General features: G+C 48.7%; 1 protein-coding gene across 11 annotated transcripts in view; it reads left to right on the plus strand.

Annotated features, from left to right (window-relative positions):
• Nucleotides 1–12,200, plus strand: part of Arhgef7 (Rho guanine nucleotide exchange factor 7) — a 113,985-nt gene that overhangs the window by 47,410 nt on the left and 54,375 nt on the right. For 9 of the 11 annotated variants that reach the window (XM_031339061.1, XM_031339064.1, XM_031339057.1 and 6 more), the window contains 2 exons: nt 7,998–8,082; nt 9,467–9,597. In XM_031339061.1, coding sequence (XP_031194921.1) covers nt 7,998–8,082; nt 9,467–9,597 — 216 coding nt within the window. Of the gene's footprint in view, nt 1–6,141; nt 6,195–7,997; nt 8,083–9,466; nt 9,598–12,200 lie in introns of those variants that run through there. The other 2 variants (XM_031339067.1, XM_031339066.1) reach the window with 2 other exon arrangements.

Raw genomic sequence — 12,200 nt, forward strand, 5'->3', positions numbered from 1 at the left:
AGCATTTTATGAAGAGGACACTTGGTGTCTGCCCCTCTGTCCCTTAGCATTTTATGAAGAGGACACTTGGTGTCTGCCCCTCTGTCACTTAGCATTTTATGAAGAGGACACTTGGTGTCTGCCCCTCTGTCCCTGAGGTGCTGAGTTTAGGGATTGGACTGCTTTATTCAAATGCTCAATTCTGTGCCCCCAAGATCTGTTTGCCCTCACAAGGATCAGGATCTCCTTATGTAGGGTAGAAGTGAGGGGCGGAGAACTGGTCCCTGGGCTTGGGGTCTGAGACAAGCAAAGGTTGGTATACCTGAGGATTGTCCAAGCCACCACACACAACTGCTGTCCTTTCTTACCGAGCCCCTCACTTCTGCCCAGCCCAGATTGAATTTATTATCGAGTCAGGGATAACTTGGGGGAGGGGGCAAGGTTTGTACAACAAAAACTGGGGTACATAAGGAGATCCTCATCCTTGATCCCCAGACAGTTTTGAAGGCGGTTCATTTTTAAGGAAAGCTGTTCAGCACTAGGACTTGTTTCATGAGAAGTGGAGTGAGGGGTCACAGGAGGAAGGCTGCTTGCTGGGAGGCTGTTGTCCTCAGACCCTGTTCACAGGGTCATGCTGGTGAGCGTGGTGAGACACGCAGACAGAACTGGAAGCCATGTGGAGCTGGATAGCAAGGCTTACAGCATGTTACACGGAAGCCTCTTTGACTTATGTGTTACTCTTCTGAAATTGGCCCTTGCTTCTGTTCTATTTGACTGTTTCGATGGCATCACCCTGAAGCCCATATCAAGCCTCTCTGGCTGCCCTGTTTCCCTGCTCACAGGCTTTCCTCGGAGTTTGTATGTAGTCTGGTTAAAGTGGCATTTTCAGTTACTTATCGCTGCTGTGTCCAGTCGTCAGGAAGCCTGTGATCTTTACCTGCAAATTCCCTTTCTTACCACATCCTCCTTAGCTCTCAGAAGACAAGGAGCCTAGAGTATTTGAGCTCCCCCTCTCCACGGTTCCTTTGCATCCCAGTCTTTGCTCTTATGGTTTTGTGGCAATACTAGTTGTCTCAGTCAGGGTATCTATTCCTACACAAACATGACCAAGAAGCAACTTGGGGAGGAAAGGGTTTATTCAGCTTACACTTCCACACTGCTGTTGATCACCAGAGGAAGTCAGGACTGGAACTCAGGCAGGTCAGGAAGCAGGAGCTGATGCAGAGGCCATGGAGGGATGTTCCTTACTGGCTTGCTTCCCCTGGCTTGCTCAGCCTGCTCTCTTACAGAACCCAAGACTTCCAGCCCAGGGATGGCACCACCCACAAGGGGCCCTACCCCCTTGATCACTAATTGAGAAAATGCCCCACAGCTGGATCATGGAGGCACTTCCCCAACTGAAGCTCCCTTCTCTGATAACTCCAGCCTGTGTCAAGTGGACACACAAACCAGCCAGTACACTAGTCAACCTCATGTTTTGTGGTCTGTGGGCTATTTACCCCACTTCCCTCCTCCCCCTGAACTGAGGTTTTGAACTCGACCTCTTTAAACGTAGGCAGGCAAGTGCTCTCCCAGGGATCTGCTTCCTCAGCCTTGATTATTGTCATTTTATTTACTTTTTGAGATACAGTTTCATTCTACAATAGAGCCTGAGCTGGCTTAGAACTTGTGACCCTTCCTCCCTCCTGTGTCAGCTTTCTGTGTAGCTGGAGTTATGGCTGTGTGGCACTATGCCAGGCCAGAAACCTGTATTTCTTGATGTAAGGGTAAGGACATTGTGACTCTAGTTGCACCTGGGGAGCTTGCTGCAGGCCTGTGTGACTGTCCCGGCTCCTTGGTTCACTTTACTCTAGGTGCAGGGCTGCACTGCCCCTTCAGTGTTCGCTGAGGCAAGGTTCCCACCTTACCTCTCACCCTTTCCTGGTACATTGGGAGAGCAGGCTTTATTTGGGAGTTGTTCTCATCTGGGCCTTTGGTGTTTCTTAAGTCATGGCTGCTTTGGCACCTGTTTCATCTAAAGCATAAACGCCAGTGCAGGTGGGCTGACTTCTGAGCCCCATGCTGGGGGTGCTTATTTGCTGTGCTCAAGGCGCCTCTTCTCCACGTTGTCAGTTGCTTCTCACCCGTGTGCCTTGGTGAGACCTCGTTTGTGTGTGTGTGGTACTGGTGATCCAGCCCTTGTCTGACAGACACACACTCCACCACTGAGCCACATCCTCAGCCCTCTGTGGCTCAGTCCTGTGACAGTAGCCTGCCTGTCTGTGCCATCATGTGGGTGGCAGAAAGAGCTGGTGGAGAATCTAGAGGGCTGTCTAGGAGCAGGGCCCTGGCTAGAGCTCCTCATGCTCTCTAGTTCTTCCTGAACCAGTGCTGCTGAGCTCTGGCTCAGGGCAGGATTCCTGACCCCTCTTCCTCTCAGTGTCTGCCCCATGCGCTGAGGGACATCTGAAGCTGATCTGCTCTTAGGAGCCAGTATAAAGAGGGGCTCAGGTGCTGCTCACCCTCTGGAAAAGGGCCTGTGGTACAAGTGCAGTTGCTTGTGGTTCTTGGTGTCTGTTCTCAACTCCAGTAGGATATTCAGAACCTGTCTGCTCCCCCAGTCATCTTCTAAAGTCTGATGCCTACTGCTCGCAGCCCCTCCCCTATTTAAAATCTCCCTTCAGTGTGCTGTAGGAGGAAGGAGAGCAGTGTTTACAGTGGATCTTGTCCAAGCCTGGCCTTTGTCATTGCAATGTTCTCACTGTCTTTTAGAGCTGTAAGGGACTGAGAGCCACTATATGGGATGCCTGTGTGACCCATGGAGCTGCACTGTGTCCTGGGATCTAAAGCAGCACACTCCTTCCCTGTCTGTCGGAGTCAGATTTTGTTTCCCCTGTGTAAGATGGTGTGAACTGGAAGGCCTAGGCTGTGCATGCACTGGTGTGACATTTATCCTCAGCCTTGAGTGGATGCTGTCACTGCCCTAGCTGTGCTTTCTGATGGTTTCTCCTAGGCTTGGAGAGGGTGCATAGCCAGCAGTGTGTCCTCCTGTGACTGTGTTTTGGACTGTCACTTCTGCTCCTGGAGGCCCTTCTGGAAGTTACCAAAGAACATTGACTTTGTCTTTTTGAATCTGTTCCCTGCCACAGTGTTTGCATGTTGATGAAGTAGATCCACACACTGAATAAAGTCTGATTCTTACCTTAAAGGAAAGTAGCTTGTTCAGGGTATCTTAGGTGAGAGTGCTGTAATGGCTAAAAGCCACTATGAAGCTCTGTTTATCCCTAGAGCAGTAGGTGGACTTAAGCTCAAAATCTGCAGGGGCCATGAAGGTGAGGAGCCAGGGATGGATTTCCCTGTCTGATCGGTATGGACCATTTGCATTAGACTTAAATAGCACCACTTACTTACCATTCATTGTCAGTCATAATTGTTCTGAAATCACAGATCCTACTTGACAATATGATAGAACAAAAGTATATTTTTAAACCTTGCAAACAACACTCCAGAAATATCTGCCAAGACTCATGATCAGTGTGTGTATATGTGTGTGTGTGTGAGTGAGTACAGCTTCCTGTGTGTGTGTGAGTACAGCTTCCTCATAAACCTTTTGTAGTGGAACGGATTGATATAAAGGTGTTGGAGTCAGTCTGTCCTGCAGCAGGGTCTTCATTCCTATTGAGATGGTGGGATGAGATGGGGGCGGAGAGACACCTTTCCCTGGCGCCCTCTGGGTGTAGCCAGCCAGATAAGGACGCCTTTTAGTCATTTAGGTCTGAGTCATTCTGCTTTGCTTCCTTTTAGTTCAGTATCTCGAGGTGCATCACATCAGTTTCATGCATGGCCAGTGATGTTTAAGTTTGTGTGGTCAGGATATCAGTGCACCAGTGTCTGGATGGCTCTGTTTGTGTGTAGTGCTGCTGCTGCTGAATCTTCTGGATTTTAAATTATATGCTGTGTCTACATGTTAGTTTCTTGTATGGCTCTCCTTTCTCCATCTAGGTTGGCTTATATCTTGGTAGTCTTGAGGCACTGTGTTCTCGTGTCTGCTGAAGTGGGCTTCACTGATGCTCCTAATACACGGCACACATGGCTTCCAAGGGTAGGCCTGGCTGCCTTTCGCTTGCACCAGGGAGCTTTACCCTTGCAGTGAGGACACAGGAGTCCAGGCCTCCTCCCACCAGCCTTGCAGTGATGGTCTCTTGTGGCCCACGTTCATGCAGCAAGCTGCTTCTGAATGTTGACAGATGTGACACAGCAGGGCTTTGCTCTACACATAGACTTTGCTCTACACACATGCTTGTCCAGTTGCCCTGTGGAGAGTGCAGTACTGGCCAGGGTAGAAGAGTCCACCTGGGCTGTTTGTCCTCTTCTGCCTCACAGTCTGTCATGTACTGAAGGACACAGTCCTTTGGGAAGAAATGCACCTCACAGCAGATCTGCATGCATTTGGGTAACCTACCTACCTACCTATCCACCTTCCTTCCTTCCTTCTTTCCTTCCTTCCTTCCTTCCTTCCTTCCTTCCTTCCTTCCTTCCCTCCTTCCCTCCCTTGCTTCCTCGCTTCCTTCCTCCTTGCTTCCTTTCTCCCTCCCTCCCTTCCTTCTTTCCTTCCTCTGAGTTTCTGTGAAGCCTTAACTACCAATACTGTATATAAGTACTGTGTTTTAGATTTGGGGTGGAAGGGGACCCTTGTCTGCTAAGGAGTGTGATGTGACCAGGGCTTATTCAAAATAAAGGTGATTTGCATCTGGAGAGTAGGAGGGTCCCACATGGGTTAGTTCTATCTTCTTAAAGAATAAGCATCTGGAGAGTAGGAGGCACTATGTTAAAGTGCTTTTGTTCTAGCCAGTCTGGTGCTTCTGAAAGTCCTGTTTGTGTTTGGAGTTGGAAGGGCTCACCTTGCTGACTGACACTGCTTGTACACAACTCCCCCACCCCTGTGCTTAAAGCAGAGGCTTCTCTGACCGGTTCTGCTGCCTGGAGCTAGTTGTCATTCCTGACAGCAGCTCCACTTGGGTCTGTCTGGTCATTTGTGGAACCTGGTCAGAGGCTTGTTGACCCTCCTACAAGACTCCTAGAACTCCATGTGATGGCCGCAGCCTTGTGCTGTGTGCCTGCAGGATGAAGACTTGGCTGGGCACTGTAGTGAGGAAAAGTCTTATAGCTGCAGTCTGCCTGGATCAGAGAGAGAGGTCGGAAAATTGTGTCCTGACAGGACAGTGGGTTCTTAACAGCTGTGCCAGGTAGGCAGGCTTCTCTTTGTCCTACTGTCCTTTTGATTGGGACAGTGCTATAGTTTTCTCAGAAGTACTACATCTGGGCCACAGGGGAGCAGGCACCTTCATGCCAGCTCTCAGGATCACCTTGATCATGGTGACAGCTCGTCAGGTAGACACTGGGCAGTTGATACCACATTTTTCCTGTTTCGTGCACGTGTACAAGAGCTAAGCCTGACAGTGCATTTGGATACTATTAATAACCATAAAATAAGGAATATGCCCAGGCATAGCACTTCAGAGGTATGGCAGAAGTTATGACAGGAGGTGGCATCTAGGCCAGATTGTAGAGTCTTTGAAGATCTGGAAATGTGGTTAGCCGTGGCTTGTGGAGCCAGGGTCACAGGCTTCTACTATAGCTGGATGATAGACGGACCATCATGGCAGGAGATGGGCAGGCAGACCTTCCTGGAGCAGATGTGCACCTCTGGTCTACATGGTGACAGTGGCCTGCTTCTTCTGTGTACCATGAAAGCCAACCTCCCTGCCAGTCTGTGGCGGTAGCTTCTTGGTGAAGCCCAGTATGTGTCCAGGCTATGCATTCTGTCATAGATACCTCATGTCTCTGGGCGCAGTTTGCATGTGTCACTGACTGGTTTGTGAGAGGTGTTTCAGGAAAGGTCCTGGTTCCTTTGGCACGAGCGCTCTCTGAACTAAAGGACTTTTGCCTTTTGTTGTCTGGGCTGCTGTTCTGCTCCTATCTGAATGCTCTCAGGCTTAGAGTGTGCCTTCTGGTTTGTCTCATCTCATTGTTGGGTTTCCTGAGGAGGACGGCGGTAGGCTCACTGAGTTCTGATGTCATGCTGAAGCCCATTGGCAGGCAGATGCAGCCAGTCAGGTGCTCCATGGTGTCTGGGTAGGAGAGCTATATAACCCTGGAATAACAGGAAGCTTCCCACATTTCACATCCTGTTGTTCTGGGGTTGGGGACTTGCTTGCTGCCTTGCCATAATGAAGGTTAGTAGACAATTGTGTATCCGTAGCTGGAGTTTTACAGGCACAGGGTTAGAACTGAGAGCTGAAGGGTAGATCGCACTGTAGCATTTTATAGCTAAAGGGGCTTCACGTTTACATGAGGAAACAGGCCCAGACAGGACAGTCGTTTTATTCTTTAAGAAGATAGAACTAACCCATGTGGGACCCTTTAACAACCTGAGCAGGGAGGTGAGCTTAGACAGAGTTCCCGTTTGGGCTGGCTCTCTGTAAGGCACAGGTGTTAGCCCAGGAATCCAACTGTAGCTACAAAGGTTTGAATCCACAAAGGTTCTGAGGGCTCTGCGGGGAGGGTCGGAGGAAGACTGTGGGGCTTGACACAGTCACTGCTGAGCTCTGAGGGTTTGTGCTTTAGTTTGGCTCTTGGGAGCTTTCAGCGATATTCTCTTTTGAACTGTTTTGACACTGGCCTCTTTCTTGAGCTACATCTGACTCTGCATAGGTGACCCATAGATCTGCCCAGTCCTGGTCCAATATACATTACCTTGGCAGTGTGAGATGTGTGGTCTGGTCAGCCTCTTTGGGCTTTATACTCTGGAGTAGAATGCACACATCAACACTGGCCATGAAGTTTTCCTTGGGATAAATGGACTTGGGGGGTTTCTGGGAGCTCAGAAAGGCTCAGGCACACTCCTTCAGGAAGGAAGATGAGTAAGGCTCAGCAGGAAGGGGGTAGGGTGTGGGAAGGCAGGAAGGGGGTGGAGGAGGGAGTTCCTGGCACTGAGAAAGGCTGCAGAAGGAGACGAGGAGGGCAGAGGTGCAGTGCCAGCCAGAGAACCAGGATAGTTCCAATTTGCTTCAAGAGAGAAAGAATATGGTATACATTTTGGCATATAAACCTTTCTTTCTATAATTTGCACCAGTAAGGTTTTTCTAGGATACAGTATTATTAGATGATTTGGTTATCAAAGTTATTTGTATTAAGAGTCATGAGTGTTTTAGCATATCTGCAAGCAGGCTCATGCGCACACACAGTCCTCAAAACAAAAGCCAGACATGTTTAACCAGGTAATCTTTTATACATTATCTCTCCTAGGTTTAGGTCAGTGGTACATCACATATCACACAAACTATACACACTGGCACACACATATGTTCACATACATTTGGTTTTCAGATGTCTTATACCCAGGCTAGCTCATGCGTCTTCTCTCTGGCCTTAATCTTGTGGTGTGACTGACTTGGAGTCCGGATGCTTAGGTGGCCCTGGGTCACAGTGGGTTGCTACAGTGTGGGTTCTTCAGAACTTTGCGCAGAGGCCCTACCCTGTCTCTCTTCTGGGATCCACGTTATTGCTCACCTTTTCCCTGTCACCTTCTGTGCTTTCCTGTGTCTGCATGTGCTTTGTGTGCCATGGGGTGACTTGAGTTTACCTCCCTTCCATGCTGGAAGAGAACGTCTATGGCACATCCGTGGGCTTCTATAGTCTAAGGAGAGAGGATTACCAGCCATCATGAGCCTTCACTGGGTACCTTTAATTGTTGGCTCCTGGCCCACATCCTGGCTTTTGCCTTCGTACCTGGGTAGAAAAGGGAGCAGAGTTAGGTTGGGTGCTCTTGCAAGGGCTTGATGCCCCATAGGACATACCTCCCAAGGGGATTCCAATGGACTCAGTTGCCAGGGAGCCACGTGAAGACTGTGCTGTCACATGGGCTTTTCGGACCGTGCTGCTGACCTTGTGAACCACATATTGTCGGGAGAGGTTTGTTTCTTCTGTACTAGCATACAACTGAGTACTAATGCTCTTGTTTTACTCTCTTCTTTCAGACTTTTGATGCAAATGACCTGTATCAGGGGCAGGACTTTAACAAGGTCCTCAGTTCTTTGGTGACACTAAATAAAGTGACGGCAGGTAAGACTCTTAAGTGTCCTTAAGGTGAAGATGTGAAGGCTCATGTCTTTGGTTTTCTGTCCTCAAGGTCAATGAGCATTTCTGCATTGAGAGAGAAGCTGCCTTGGCATTTCTTCTGTTGCTGATGGTGGTCTGTGATTCCGGGGTTGTGAGTGCTGGGGTAGTCCTTCCTGGTGTAGGGAGCCTTCAGCACAGTGACTGCAGCCACTCCTCACACACTACCCTTTACCTGAGCCCCGTGTCTCCTGCCTCCTGACTGTAGAGCAGCAGTGGGGGCTGTTGGTTCAGAACACTGGGGTGTGTCTGTGCCTTCACTAGTACACAGTTAAGATTTAGAGCATGTGGTAGTTTCACACTCCTCACCACTCACATTTTTGGTGTCTTAGTCAGGGTTTCTATTCCTGCACAAACATCATGACCAAGAAGCAAGTTGGGGAGGAAAGGGTTTATTCAGGTTACACTTCCACATTGCTGTTCATCACCAAAGGAAGTCAGGACTGGAACTCAAGCAGGTCAGGAAGCAGGAGCAGATGCAGAGGCCATGGAGGGATGTCCCTTACTGGCTTGCTTCCCCTGGCTTGCTCAACTTGCTCTCTTATAGAACCCAGGACTCCCAGCCCAGGGATGGCACCACCCACAAGGGGCCCTCTCACCTTTGATCACTAATTGAGAAAATGTCCCACAGCTGGATCTCATGGAGGCATTTCCTCAAGGGAGGCTCCTTTTTCTGTGACAACTCCAGCTTGTGTCAAGTGGACACACAATACCAGCCAGTACAGTTGGTTTCCTTGTTTAGTGTGGTCTTTAGTCCCATAATGACGTTTGGTCAGCGGTGAGCTGTGCAGTGGTGCATGCTCTGGTAGGCTCTGCTAGCTACTTCTGTGTGTGTGCTGTTGTACCTGACACAGTCTCAGTGCTGTCTTCAGAAAGTACTAAGTTATTATATGACATGTGGCTGTTCATCCCTGCCTCCGTGCTGTGGCGTGTGTGGTGTGTTTGGGGTGTGTGGCGTGTGGTCCTGGAGGGCACGTGTGCTGTGTGCTGGAGATGTAAGTGCCTGGCAGTTCCTTGCTGAGCAGTTACTGTTTTTCCAGATGAAGGGACCATTCTTAAACATCTATAGAATGGTTTGCAAACTGTTGAGAATGACACTAGAGAACCAGTAAGTAAGTCATCTCCAGATTGTTCTTGGAGAGGTAATTGGGGAATGAATGCATCATTTATGAAGAGGAAGAATCTGCTCTTTGTTACATGTAAATGGCCTGCTTTGTTGTGGCCTTCTGGTGTGTCCCTCCATACTGGCCTGGTTTTAGACCCAGTGTATGTTGAAGGCACATGGTATCAGGGGTCTTCAGCACTTTTTCTGTGTGTAATACCTTTTCAGACATTGGACTAGGAAGTGATTCTGTGTGTGCTCGGCCCTCGTCACATCGGATAAAGTCTTTTGATTCTCTGGGATCCCAGTCTTCACACAGTAGGACTTCAAAATTGCTTCAGAGCCAGTACCGAAGCTTGGTAAGTAAGATGTTTTATTATTTGATTCAGAGGCATTTTGGGCACGAGGGTCTGCAAAAGTGCTTGGGGAGATGCCTGAGCCCATGCAGATGGAATGTGGAGCGCCCTGGGCTCTGGTGTTGCTGGGTGGCTCTGTTATGTGTGCGTGTGTTTTTCACTGGATTCCCTCAGGTACTGAGCCAACTGCTTTTGGACACTTGTTTATTTGGGTTTATCTTGAAGGCTGCAGCTGCTCGTCTAGAGAAGCAAATGCTTTGACATCTAGCCCTCAGGTAGTTGCTTGCTGTGCATATGAGTATGAGAATTTATGCATAAGCCTGGCTACACAGAGAGGGCATGATGCAGGAGCCTGCTGCCAGGCGAACAGGGCGGGACCCAGGTTGAGCAGGCACTACACTGAGGATGCACAGCACTCAGAAACGCTCAGGGTTGTGTTTAATTGTATCCTCATGTCTCTTTTTGTTTTTAATATTCCTGTGAAGCCACCCAAACTTAGTGTTGGTGATGAACCACAAGTCAGTACAGTGAACCCCTTAAGGCTTCCCGTTAGCAAACTCTACAACTTCCTTTTTGAATTAAGTCAGACACATGGAAAACTGTGGCCTGGTAAGACTTTGGAAGGACTTGCTCATTTGACTCCCAGCAGGAGTGCTTCCAGTTTCACTGAGACTCTTGGGGAGTCAGGACTGCCATCCCACTAGCATGGCGGGGCCACCTGCTAATGCGTGCAACTCCCTTAGAGCAGAAGACTGAAGGCAGCTCTTTCTCTGCCTAAAGCCTGCCCCCTAAGCCTTCCTCAGTCAGCACTGGCTGCCCTGGAACTGAGAATGGAAACAGCCCCCCGCCTACCCACACCCCAGAGGAGAACATGTAAGTCAAATCTGAAGTGAGGCCATGAGGCCGGCCGGACACCAGGGAGGCTGACAGTGGGTATCTGGAGGGGGCTAAGTACCTGTCCCAGTGCTACTGGGGGATAGCAGCACTCGGTCCCCAAGAGGAAACTTCTCAGAAAAAGAAAACCCACAGTTGCCATGGTGAAAGGGACGACAGGTATTTCTTGCTCAGAATCTGTGTGGATTTCTGACATATTCCTCTTATGTTTTTAAAAGCCAATTTACTACTGTGTAGGCGACTCTCAGCATGGGCTGTACGTGCGCTTTGGATGAGGGTTTTCTCATGTGCAAGACGCACTGTTACACTTTTGTCTTTTGAACTCTACTGATGCTGTTGAATGTCTGGGTCTGAGTGTTCATCCACTGATAGCTAAGTGTGGCTGTAGTCCTCAGTGTGGCTCTGATCGTTGGCAGAGCTAGTGTGAACATCACTCCTGATGGCCTTCATCTCTGGGAGAAAAGACTAGATTGTAATGGCATTTCCCCCTTTCTTGGAGCTGGGGACTCTAGACTCTGGTGTTTTCCTGACACTGCTCTGGTACCAGTCTCCAAGTTGACAAACTGTGCTGTAGGAAATTATGCCAAAGCCTTTTCACACTGTTTTATTAGTATAACATCTATGGAAGATGGCCAAGCTGTGCTAGTGCGTTAGATTTCATCCTCCTGGGCCATTTTCTAGACCACTTGGGACATCTGAGAGAGAAATGCTCTTTCTGCTGTGTTAGCTTCCTTTCATCTGGAGGTGCTCATCATTGATCATCGTCCATTGAGCACCCTTTCTGAATGGAATGAAGTCTTCTGTGCAGGAGGGGACATCTTTTGTTGTGTCTTTGATACTGTGGCAGGGGTTTCTGAGGGGTCCTGTGCCAGTCTGCTGTCTGCGTGAGTGGAGGGCCAGAAAGCACCAGTGTGCTCACACAGGTCCACCTGCTGCTGTCCAGTCGGGAGGTGACCAGGACTCCTGGCTAGTCTTCATGGATGCCAATGGGCTGTGGTGATGGGGCATCCTGTCACCCTTGGGTCATCCCAGGATGCAGGTCAAATGAGCCCACAGAGCAGTAGATGGTAGACGGTATTTGGGCCCTAGAGATATAGGTGCAGGTTTTACGTATAGCCTCTGTTTCTGGGGCGGTGAGGAGAGGCTGGTCTAGGGATTTTGTCCTTTTGGTCACTTGATGGTAGAGTTACACTTCCCAGCCTCTCCAGAGCCTCACCAAGCTGGGTGGAGAAGAGATACATGTATACCCCCCTCCCCCAGCCTGCCCTTCTCTATTCAGAGACCTGGAAGTGCTGTCTCTGAGCACTGCACCACCAGGATGGGAGGTGGTGGTGTTTTCCTCTTACTGTTTCCGGAATAAATGTCTGTTAAAACTTTAAAAGGGGAGGTAAAATCCTTTGGTGATGTGAGGGTCATTGAAGTACAGCCTTATTACAATGAAACCCAGTCTAAAAATTATTCTTATTTTGGGCTTGTATCACAGTAAGAGCCAAGATTTTAAACTCTACTAAATATAAAACAAACAAAAAGACTATATATTCATGTTCATTTAAGAAAATACTAGTAGTGATGTATTATTTTTAAGTATACAGCTCATATGTTTGGAGTTATTTAAAATTTATATTGAGAAAAATGTATTTTCACTTGCTGTAGACAAGCATCTACATAAGACTGTTAAATTGATTGTTGTTTTCTATCAAACAACTTTTATA

The sequence above is a fragment of the Mastomys coucha genome, unplaced genomic scaffold (genome assembly GCF_008632895.1).
Source record: "Mastomys coucha isolate ucsf_1 unplaced genomic scaffold, UCSF_Mcou_1 pScaffold22, whole genome shotgun sequence".
Taxonomy (NCBI): Eukaryota; Metazoa; Chordata; class Mammalia; order Rodentia; family Muridae; genus Mastomys; species Mastomys coucha.